The sequence below is a fragment of the Periophthalmus magnuspinnatus genome, chromosome 22, assembly GCF_009829125.3.
Source record: "Periophthalmus magnuspinnatus isolate fPerMag1 chromosome 22, fPerMag1.2.pri, whole genome shotgun sequence".
Lineage (NCBI taxonomy): Eukaryota > Metazoa > Chordata > Actinopteri > Gobiiformes > Gobiidae > Periophthalmus > Periophthalmus magnuspinnatus.
This window is the reverse complement of record NC_047147.1, coordinates 8,220,961-8,233,167: the sequence shown is the minus strand read 5'-3', so window position 1 is coordinate 8,233,167 and position 12,207 is coordinate 8,220,961. Positions and strand designations below refer to the sequence as shown.

Below are 12,207 nucleotides of genomic sequence, written 5' to 3'. Positions count from 1 at the left end.
CATTCTCTATGGAGATTGATACATTTATGCCATACTGTAAAATATTATAACCAAAGAACAACATTTCCATGGAAACAAGAACATACATGCTCTCTTCCAGATCAAACAACAGTCAGGCTTGTGGAAATGCAAGTTCATTTATGATAAGAACACATGTTTTTCTTTACTTTTAATTGCAAGAAAAACATCCATAATGAAAAAAAACAGGTTTTTGTTTTACTCTATTTAGTCTATTTGAGAACTAAATGAACATATTACCTAAGAAATAAAATCTAATAAATGGTCTTCTACAGTAACAGTGCAGTATGTTATTGCACACATTACAGCGTAGAAAAGGGGATATTGCAAAAGTTAACAGTGTTCATTGTGAAGCCTGACAGCAGGAAGGAAAAGACCTCCAGAGTCTCGCCTTGACGCAGTAAGGGTCCACGCATAAGTTTGAATAAATTAAAAACGGTAATTGCATCAGGCTAGGGTCACACTTCCACACCACATAAAGATTTTAACATCAACTGGGACGTAACCTTGAACTGTTCATGGATTTCAGCTTTTATGCAACATTTTGAGGACTTTTCACCATTCAAAAGATAGGATATTTTGTTTTAAATTGTCAATTGCTATGCATCAATCTGAAAGCCAAGGACAGACTAGACCAGGACAAAACTAGGAATATAGAACAGAACAAACTAATCCTATACCTGAACTAAAAGAGAAAGTCTACATCAAGACCAGGATAGAAACCCAGACCAAAGCAGAACAGGTGTGAACACAGCCTTAAGGGTCCTCCTATACTAGCAAAAGATAAATCTTCCGGGCTACTTAAAAATTCGGATGGTAAATGTAATGTTGCTCACCTGTCTGGGCTCTTTTGAGTTGCATGGCTCCATCTTGACCTTTGACCCGGCGGTGAAAGCTGTGATGGCCAGACACAGATCCTGCTGCCGGATCAGTGGCTCTATCAGCTCCCACCTCTGCACAGCACATGACACAGCACATCAAAAGAGTCGTAATGATACCACGAATGATTTTAGGTCAAAGCATTGGGTTTTACAAGCTAAATCACCCAATAAAACCATACAAAGAGCAAATGAAAATATTTTCTCGAAACCAGTTTAAAACGCTTTACTGTGAAATCATAACAATTTGTTTTGAGCTTGGGTTTATGTATTTGTTTTAAGCCGACCCCAACCTGAGATCTTTACAGTAATATGATTCTAGATACTAAGCATGAGAACCAGTGATGTGTTAGAGATAAACTGAAAGACACTACCCACCCATAAGACAGTGTTTGTTTGAATAAAAAAAGACTAGTTTAATGATAGACTGAAATAATAATAATTCATGTATTCACTGTGACATCATGCATTGCAATACCATAAATTAACAGGAAAAGCATTACAGAATTTTAATTAACTTGCATCATCAAGTAATGTTTCTTCTGCCTGCAAGCACTTCACAGCACAATAATACATAGACATATTCTATAGGGCTGAAATAGCACAATCCTTAATCCTTATAGTATGATTGACATGATTTGATCCTTTTCTAATCCTTGTTTTGTTCTGGCCAGGATAATTTTCAGGTTTAGTCCTATTTTCGTTATTCTTTGGTATGGAAAAAGACACATCTGTCATTGTACTAACTGCATTCATCCTGACCTTACCCTTAAGACTGTAAATTACCAAGAAACACAGTTACTATTGTTTTGGTAATAATACAGAAACAGTGGAGTTATCGTAGTAACAGTGCTATTCCCATTCTATTACCATGTGAGTACTGTGCTGGAATGTAAAGTGTAACCAAATTCTATTACACTACAACTGTACCCCACCTCTATAGTGACTCTCTACTGTATTATTATCAGCAGTGGCTTCTGACCTGTGCTTGCGGTCTGTTGGCTCCGATGCCCCTGCACTCCCCCAGCCCGAGCCCCTCAGCGCCCCTGCTCTCCAAACACAGTCCGCCCTGTCTCAGCACACTGGACACGGCCTCCTGCTCCGGGACCCTAGGGACCAACACACAGGCAGAATGAGGGCTCCAATTTCACCAATAAGGACCAGATGGGAGAGATAAGCTGGCTCTCCCGTTGTGAAACTGAGCTACACTGAATAATGTGGACTAATAAGACCAGTTCTTATACAAACATACGGTTAGTTTTGTGGGAGAGAAAGGGGTCACTTGGATGGAGAGGTTATGTTGTGAAATGGTGCATAGATAAACATGTTAACTCACCCAGGTCATTAATATCACACTTGGTTGCATAAAATCATTGTTTATTCTAGCCTCATTCTCATACTATTGTTGTGAAAGAAGAAGAAAATCGGCCAGTTTTTAAGTAATCATCAGATCAGGAGAACACTAAGTAATGATAATAATAATAGTTCGAAAATCCTGTTAGAATGTGTTTGTCTGTGCATTTTAATGATTAGTAACAAAATGTGTATACTTAAGTACAGTTATATTTTAAACATTTAGTAATATTGCATTATGTAATAGTATTCTAGACTAGCGTATTGTATGAATGAGAGTGAGTATACCTGAGCTCTGGATAGACGTTTTCCATATACCAACGGAAAGGTTTACAGTTCAACTTCCTCCTCAGAGTCACACGGTCTGTGATACTGAAAATAAAGACGTCATTAAGAAATCTGTTGCTTAGTGTTTAATTAAGTCACTGGTGTTGCCAAAAGTGTTCCTCTAACCCTTGCCAGTGGGTTTCTGACATGACATTTATTTTCCTTTTAGTTTAAGACGGAGAGATCAAATTAGCTTTTATAACATGTCCATCATTAGCAAACACAATCAGAATCAAGTTATTCTGAAAACATGATATTTTCCAGATCCAGAATAAGCTATAACATATTTCTTTAGCAATTTAAGCCCAATATAAATGACTGTGAATGTACAGACCTGCCATAGGCCTTGCCCTGGGCTGAAGGTCGCGCCTGGTAATAATACTGTTTGTATTCATCCATCCACACCTCTGCAGCTCTGCGAGTGTTTCTGTCAGACACACAGAAAATTAGACAATCACGGCCCAAGGCACAAATTATTCACTATACCATAACTGCACTGCAGCCCATCTGTTAGTTAATGCAGGGTTACGAGGGTCACGTTCATATTAAACATGTCAGGGCATAATGCCTCACTGTTACTGCTATAGTTGTTTTAAATGTTGGGATGAACAAGTCTAATGTATCCTAATAGTAATGTACATTGCACATAATAAAGGTTTTTCAGCATTTTTGCTAACATTTCCGGTGAGAGATCCACCACCTGCTTTTCTCCATGGAGAATTTATTGCTTTGCTGAGAATGTTCCACGATATGCCTCTAAACTTGTCTATCCTGCATTGCCTATAGCAACACCACCTGCTTGTCTCCATGTAGACAGATAATGCTGTACTCTGGAACATTTGACGCAGTAACATCTCCATGGACATATGCAGGTGGTGGACCCAAGTTATAGTTCAGCTTTAAAAAACTTTGTTAAGAAGACACATATTCTTACTGGTGTGACTATATTTCCAAATATTATATTGCATCCCAATGGCTTTCATATTGTTTCTGACGCCTTTCAATGGAAAAATAAGTCAATTTTAATATTGGAATTTCAGTGTTACATATATTGCAAAATCACAAATCTCTTCCTAATTCCTACATGCTAATGATCAAACTGCATGTCTACATGATTCACCTAAAATATCTATGGTTTTGTAACTTGTTTTCTTGTTTCTACTTTTACCCAGGTATAAAGTTCGTCTGTTCCACTGTGTTTTAGGCTAATCCTGTTCATGTGATGTCTCAGATGGAGGGCTGATTAGCAGATTAAGGCTCTTGGCAGCTCATAAATGCTGTTGTGTTTTGGACTCACTTGATGTAGGTGAGAGCATTGCCTTCTGGGAAATCATACGGGTGTCGTTTTCTGAAGACGTGACCCACTCGACTACAGGGCAGGATCTCCAGGCTGCCTCCACACATCCAAACACGGAAAGAGAGCTCTGTGATGGAATAGAGAGTACAACGGTCTGAAATCAAGGCATTGACTGTTATTTTACATTTTAAAGCACCACAAAAATATTTGAATTGAATGTACTATGATATCATGTTATATGTGAAAATAATTAACAGCATAAAAACAGGACAACAATATAACCATGTGTACACCAGACATAGACATCGTTCAATATTAACTGAGCTAAATAAATTGCAAGTCCAGGCTTATGCATCAGTAACAATAAAAAAGTATTCATGGGTTTCCGCTTCCTGTTTTTGCATTTTTTAGCCTCTAGGGCAATGATCTTAATTTTTCATAATCCTTTATAAGTTGCTTTCACACTCACTCGTGGAATAATATTTCTATTGTCACAGCTGTCCTAGGGCTGAATGAAGAAAACAAAGCTGCCAATTGATGCCAACAACCACCACCAATCACACATCACACCCCATTCATACTTAAGCAAGATTTAAATGAGGTTTACAAGGGCCATGTTTTAGTTTTAGTAAAGTTGTCTAAGAAAGAAGAAACTTAGACCATATGAAGACTGAACCAGGTCTCAAGTCAAACACACTGAAAACACTAGACAAACGAGACCTAAAACAAATCCGGACTAAAATAGGTCTTATAAGTAAAGTCAAAAGGCAAAGAACAATAGCAAAATCCTACACTGCCGGAGTTTGTGAACACACCACTTTATCAGGCTTCAATATCTGTAACACATAAATCAAACTGAAAGATGTTCCGGTTCAGATTTATGGCCCCGCCGCCTGTAAATATCAAGGACATTTTTATGGGAGCACTACTTCATTATTGTATCTAAAAGCATATCAAATGGTCAAAATAAAAGCTCAAATACACTTTATTTTTAAGGAGTTTTATTGCTCTTATAATAATCCAAGTTCAAGGGAGCAATTCAAATAAATGGGTCTTTTATACGGGCAATCTGAAGTGTATTTTGAGTGAGTTTAGTTGAAGAAAAGTTGGCCAAGTACTTTCACAACTGTTGTCTATATATAATGTTATACTTTTTTTTTTATAATTTCCCATAGCAACCCATACAAAGAGATACTGTATCATTCAATGTGCAATAGATCTACACTTGCGCGAACTACCCACAAGCAAATATTGGCTAACTTCTTGCATAGCTTTTTGAAATTTATACCCAAGTGTCAAGGATTTTAATAAATATTTAACTATTTGTGGCTTGTAGTTGTTGCATTTTGGGAGTTCGGGTTACGCCAGTACTTTGCAAAGTTTTCACATCCACTTCCATTCATTTCAGCCTCAACTTTTTCAGTTTTGTAGAAACTCAAATCTATAGTTCTCGCTTCAGTCGACCACACTACATCACCTAAGCAAAAATATATGACTGTTTTGGTCAATAACTGTGTAGTGTCCTCTGTGTGAAGACCTTGCACAAGATCCCTCATGTAGGTATACATAAATAAAATAAAAAGTAAAATGTATACTTCTGTAAAGTATTTCTCACCAAAGTTCTCTCCTCCCCAGATGTCCATGTGTGTGTCGTACTGCCCGAGGTGATTGAACCAGCTCTTGTCCATCACAAAGATCCCTCCAGCAATCACAGGAGTTCTGAAATTATTGGAAAAATAAAACATTAACATAATTTGTAGTTGAAGTACCTGATTTTCAAACTGTGAACTGACGAAGTAGGTATTTAAATCTCTCTAATTAGCAATAACAAACTCTTTGGCACAAACACATGAATGTTCAAGTGCATGCATAACTTTATAATTGCTTTTTTCAGAAGGGGAAGTGATCATCACCATCCTAATGCGTTACAAAGCACTGTTCTTTCCTGGGATTGTGATCAATAAAATGTTTTATAACTAGATGCAGGCCTGACTTTTTTATTTTTAAGTGTGGCTTTTACAACAGAATCCACGGGGGGAACACAATGTACTATGGTACTGCAGCTGCATCTGGTGATGTAACATTGCAAACATCAATCTAATGAAGAATTGAATTTCAAGTTGCTATGGTTTCTATGAAAGTACAGGAAACAATATACGTTTTTTACAGAGAAGCAACGGTTAAATGTATTAGATTAGTTTGTCTTTGTTATCAATAAAATTAACTAACAACCTTCAGAATAGAAAATATGAAAGGTGTTCATAAATAATTTTCAGTTTTGAGCAGCAATATTACAGTTGTTGCAGAAAATGATCGGATTGACTAAAGTAAATGCACCTGATTGGTTGAGTAGGGTCACTCCTGGCCATTTTCTGTTCGATGGGAATCTGCTCCCATTTGAAATGAAGACTCCAGTCGAACCCTGACAACAACAGAAGTATAAACATTTTTGGTATTTAATTTTATCTTATAATTTAATGTATGGACAGTTCCTTAATGTCCATTTTGTTCTTGTCTAATATATTCATGGTCATAATTGGTGCCAAGAAAAATCTTGTCTGAGACAAGCTTGTACAACCATACTCCAAAATTCAAGCATAACATGTCATAATAAAATGTACATCTTTCCATCGTGGTCTGTAGCACAGTTAGCTCCCATGAGTATCCTTTGGTAAGACTCCAAGTGATGTAATGCAACAGTATGTTACATATATTTCTTATATTTTATCAGCTGTTCCTGTATAAGATCATATGTTTGTGATGGACTAACCTCCTCTCAGGTCGGCAGAGGCAGCCAGGTAAGCGAAGTTATCCAGACTGATGACGTCAATGATCGGGCTCACTACTCTGGTATGGTCCTGCTCAGAACAAACAAATGAAACATGTTATTTTACTCTTATAGATGTTTCCCTTTTTTCACAGTAAAAACACAGGCTTAACCACCAAAGGAAATTGTAGGGGTTGTGTACTCTGAGATGTAAAGATTTGTCACTTACTTGGATAGAGAATATTAACTGATATGATTAGAGTCACTAGTACTCAACATTTTATTAGATTAGATTATTAGAAGTTATATTTGAATGTATTTAATGTCAGTTTATCTCGAAATATTCTTTAATAATTCACATAGCAGAAGAAAATATGTATTCTGTCAACTGGATAAAGGTTTTGAGGCTTAGTCAAGAAGTTTCTCTAAAACGTTTGTCCAGTTGACAGAATACATTTTTTCTTTTGCTATGGATCATATCTGGACGAATTTTCAATATGTTTCCAACATGCAAGGACAGGGAAAAGTTAATTTACTGACACATTTTCAGGTGACCTACAAATTAGATAAAAGCTCTTAAGTAAATTTGAATAGGGTTTACAAAGTGTGGCCTTGAATTTGTAAACAAATATCAAGTATTCAGAATGGAGTTAGTACATCAGTTTTTGCAGAATTTATTGATCATTATATGGCTTTTTTCTCTGGTCTCTAGGTGACAGCTTGAGGACTTTTGCCCATTCAAGAGATATAATGTGTTTGAATTGTTCATTTCTATGGCAACTGTACTAGATTATCATCATTCTGCAACTCATGTAGAGGGACTAAACAAGAACAAGACTAAACCAGGACTAAACCAGGACCAAAACAGGACCAAACCAGTACTAAACCAGGGCATCTCACTTAATAGACAGTGCCATTTGCTGTGAGTACTCTGTGTTTATATTGGCCTATCTCTCTTTGACCCCGAACAGCAGTGACTCATCCAGTTTGTATTAGATCTGTGCGTGAGGCGTTCATGTGCGCCGGGGTCAGTAGTAATTCACAGCTCCTCCATCTGACTACACTCTTGTTAATCAGCTGTGATGGCTTCGTTAACGCCTCTGACAGACTGAATACTGCGAGCGATGATCAACAGAGTGTGGGCAAAAGCAAGTATGAATACAAACGAACAGTGCTGTAGTGGCAGAGTGGTTAGTGTAAGGAGGTTGTGGGTTTGATCCTCAGGAGTGCATACTGATGCTGTGCTCTTCGGTAAGATAGTTCACTCACCGTGCCTGAGCATAAATGTGTGATGTATTTTTTAAATCCTCAGATAGTATTTTTTCAATCTTTTAATGTAAGGTGTTGCTTTTCTACCGTGCATTTCTCAAAAAATACTCAAGTTCTTAGCAAGAGTCGGGAGGATTTTTTAGCAGTCATCTATCATGATTATGCAAAACGTGACTCAGGTGACACTAGGGTTTTAGTTTCAGCGTAGTTAACTCCTTGCAGACAGATATTTCCAATCCAAATTTACTTTTACAGCATATTTAAACCAGTCCTTTACCAGAACCTTGCGAGAACCTTTTTGAAATGGATCCTTCCTGGACGACCGAGGGAATACACAGACATCATAAGCTGTTTTTTCTTGTGTTTCTCTCAATGTAAAACAGATTTCTCAAGTCTCACAACCAACAAACCACGCCACACTGTAAATATTTAAATCTTGTTTTGAATGTGGACTCAGATTCACAGACGCACATGGAGCTCTGATATTTGTGCGGAGAGTGACAGCTTTGTGGATGTGGTCGTCTCCTCTGTGGGCGATAAATGAACGTAGGGTTTTTACACAAATCTCTGTTTACATTTGCAACATGCCTCAGAGCTGATGCCATGCTGTTTAAAACTAATTAGTGTTTCAGCTTTTAATCTGGCCATTCATGTGTTTGAGATTAGCTTCTGAATGAGTTAATAGCTTTTGGATGGATGGGAAAATGACAAAGATTTATTTTTTATCTTTTTAGAACAAACTCAAGGTCATGCAAAGAGATGCTAAAAACAAAAAAAAATAGGTTGAAAAGCAGGATAGAGGTAACAATGTTTTAAAGTACTTACAAAATATTGACTGAAAAAAAGTGCAAGTTAATGTAAATTAAACTATAATTACTATAAGGAGGATACGGTTCACATGTCGAACTAGATACAGATATTTCTTCAATTATTCCCACAGCATATGGTTTATGAATTGGACAGATTTCAATGATCATTATTTAAAATATATTTGAGAATATCATTGAGAACCACTACTTCAAGCTAAACAATAAACATGATTTCCTACCATTTGAAAACGTTTAATACCGACAAAACCTGATTTGACATAACATATCCTTTTCAAATAGTGCATATATTGCTTGTACCCAGTGGAAAACAAAAATCACAGTACCACCGAGATGTTGCAGAGAAGTAAATGGGAGTATAGACCGTGTTTTGAGTAAGTGAGAGAAAGAGGTGATTACTGATAAACCGCATCACATTGAGAATCTTCGGAGCCAGAAAAACGAGTGTGATGGTCGAAGATTTAGGAGCAGCTGTGCGTTTGGAGCTGTGTCAGAGATTAGTAACGTGAGGGCGGCCAGGGGAACACCATTACTCAAGAGAGAGCTGCAGAGAGCATCATTTATCAAGCATGCAGTGTCTACGGTCTCGGCTGCATAGACTCAAACGCCTGGGTTTAATGGCTATGCACACAGGCTACAGACAAGGCATTGTAACGCAGTGGTGAATATACCGGTTTGGTCCTGATTTGAGCCCAGTTTTGTCCTGGCATAGACCTGGTTTGGACCTGTTCTAGTCCAGATTTCGTTCTGGATTTGGCACCGTATGATAGGCTACAACACGGCTGGACGATTTGCCATTTTTATCAAGATTATTTCTCTCATATTAATCTATATTGATCTTCAGTTTTATGTTTCCTTTCAAACACAAACACAAATTGCTTTCAGTATTGATTTCATGAACAGAAACAACACAAACTTTTCCTTTGACACAATTATCTAAATGACTTCCTCCAAAGTCTGAACTCCAACAACAAACAACATGCTTTTACTGACAGAGGATTAGCTGCAGATCTCTACAGTAAAATGCCCCAAGCACTGACGATTTAAAATGAAGCAGGCTTGTTCTCGGTTTATTGCTGCTATGCTGTCTTGGTATTCTGTCCTAGATCTTGTTTAGACCTGAATTCAGTCCAAAGACCTGGTTTAGTAATTTCAGAGACCAGATTAAGTAACTCATCATTTAGCCTAAACTGTACTAATTTTGAGTTTATCTGATGGTCCTTGTAATCTATAACACCACAACGATTTGAGGCAATGACCTAGAGAAGAGTAAGTAGTAAATGTAATAATTCACCAATAGTAAAAACATGCACCTTGTTAAAATGAATCCTTTACCCACTCGTTTTTGCATAGTGTTGTGTGACTGTGGCTTTGGTCTCCCAGTGGGCTGTATAATTTAATTGCAGCATGTAGCGAGGGAAAAGAGGGATCTTCCAAAGTGTGAAAAAAATATATGGATTTCAAAAATAACCCAGCACGTAGTAGCCCTCGAGGGGACACACACACACTCGGTTTGAGACACCAATCAAAACATGGAGCTGAAAATGAACTCAGCTGAGCCGCAATGAGCAAAACAGCAACAGAATCTGGTCAGGCAATAAGAGACGCACTTCAGTGAGTTATTATTAAATGGACTGCTCTAAAACAGGTCCAATTTTGTCATCTTTATGGGATTTTTTGTGTGTTTTATTTTAGTATTGATGAGTATCTAATGTTGTAAAAGGTCATATGCGCCGTGTTTCTACCTTAAAGGCACTTGAAGCGCTTTACATCAAGAAACCACTCACCCATTCATAAATGCATCCTTACACCAGTATGCACAGACACATGAGGTGGAGTTAATTGTCTTGCCCAAGGTCACAGCGACAGTATTCATCTGTGGGACCTACGATCAAACTACCAACCTGTGGGTCAGTGGATTTGATCGCTAAGTATGTTTATGTGGGAGTGGCATTCAAACCGCTAACCTTAGGCTTGGTACAACTGAGCTGCTGTCCCTGTCTCTCTTCCTTTTGCTCTCGTCTGGAGCATTATTCATGAGAGAAAATCAGTTTCCCTTAGGCACACAGTCTAATTTAACCCTGTCGTCCACTGTGACTACATATGAGTGGTATCTTACTTTATAAATGCACATATAAACCAATGTATTGAGTGAGTAGTAGTGTGAACTAATGTCTTGTAGTGCCTTACCTCTTTGACCCTTTGGAGCATGGGCTGCAGCCAGTCAGCGTTGACCTCACAGTGAGAGTCCAGGAAGGTGAGGACGGAGGCAGAGGCCGAGTTCGCCCCTCGCACTCGGGACCGGATCAGACCTAAGGGAGACGCATCAGGTGAAGTGTGAACATCATGCCAAAATCTTCATATACTGACTGAGATATCGAAAAGTATACATGTTTATGCAAAAATACAGATTTACAATTTCTCAAAAACAAAATGCAGTCTTTGATTAATTTTTTATTTTTTTTTAAATGCATTGTTTATTATTGTTTTGTCTGCACCTTTAATTTTTAAGTTTTAAATTTTAAGTTGAAGCTGTGGTCGAACAAAGACATCGATGGCCGCTCTAAGCTCTATGGTTGTTTTAATACAAATCTCATTGGTATCTACATCGGAATGATATTGCAAACGTTAACACAGTATTACATTACAGATTGGAACGAAAATAACCGGTATCGGCCATCACTATTATCGTTATTATATTATATAGTCCAAGAGAAATGACTTTTTTCTTTTAATCATTATAACTTTTTGAAGTTTAACATTTAATTACTGCATCAGTTTTAATTACTTACATCGGGATTCAAATTAAAACTGCAGATGCAAAAGGTTAATTGTGTTTTATAAAACAAAAACTTATGACTTTACTTGCTTCTGCTCTACATAATTATGTGCTATATTAAAATTAACTTAATGACATTGTACGCTTGTAACGGTTTCTTCAAAAAATAATTAAATCCTTTAAAAAAGAAAAAACCTACATAACATAAAAGTCAGTTTTTCCACAAAATAACTTAAATTAATGGTCAAACTTTTCAGTCCAGGTTCTGCGTCTGCGTGAGATAGGACCTTGACAGAGGTGAGTCTTTCAGTATTTGTTTTTTGTTCATAATTGTTCTACCCATATTGTACCCATGTCTTTAGTTGACATGTGTTTGGATGCACTTTTTCTCAGCAGGGACGAGTAGATTACGTGTAGACATCAGATCTGTGACCTGCCAGGACTGCGCTTTGGCTGAACTTTCATCTCTAATCTTATGTTTATTTAATGTGGGCGTTAATTTGAACAGCCAAAGAGGTTAATTCCCTATTAGGTGTTTAATTTGGTTGTTTTTGAGAGTTTGAGAATTGAGATGGACTACATCCTAAAGCACAAACAACGATAAGACTACTGAAGAGCATGAAATAGATGATTTTTTTGATACATTAGAAAGCAAGAAAACATTTTGTCCATGTGTACAAGAGAAATGAGAA

General features: G+C 37.3%; 1 protein-coding gene across 1 annotated transcript in view; it reads right to left on the bottom strand.

The window, feature by feature from the left end:
* galnt16 (UDP-N-acetyl-alpha-D-galactosamine:polypeptide N-acetylgalactosaminyltransferase 16) overlaps nt 1-12,207 on the bottom strand; it is a 32,662-nt gene that overhangs the window by 3,854 nt on the left and 16,601 nt on the right. Inside the window, exons 6-14 of the mRNA XM_033988119.2 lie at nt 10,927-11,048; nt 6,644-6,731; nt 6,211-6,295; nt 5,489-5,592; nt 3,874-4,000; nt 2,911-3,003; nt 2,538-2,621; nt 1,879-2,005; nt 855-971 (exon numbers count right to left, since the gene is read on the bottom strand). Of these exons, the coding sequence (XP_033844010.1) occupies nt 855-971; nt 1,879-2,005; nt 2,538-2,621; nt 2,911-3,003; nt 3,874-4,000; nt 5,489-5,592; nt 6,211-6,295; nt 6,644-6,731; nt 10,927-11,048 (947 nt within the window). The remainder of the gene's footprint in view (nt 1-854; nt 972-1,878; nt 2,006-2,537; nt 2,622-2,910; nt 3,004-3,873; nt 4,001-5,488; nt 5,593-6,210; nt 6,296-6,643; nt 6,732-10,926; nt 11,049-12,207) is intronic.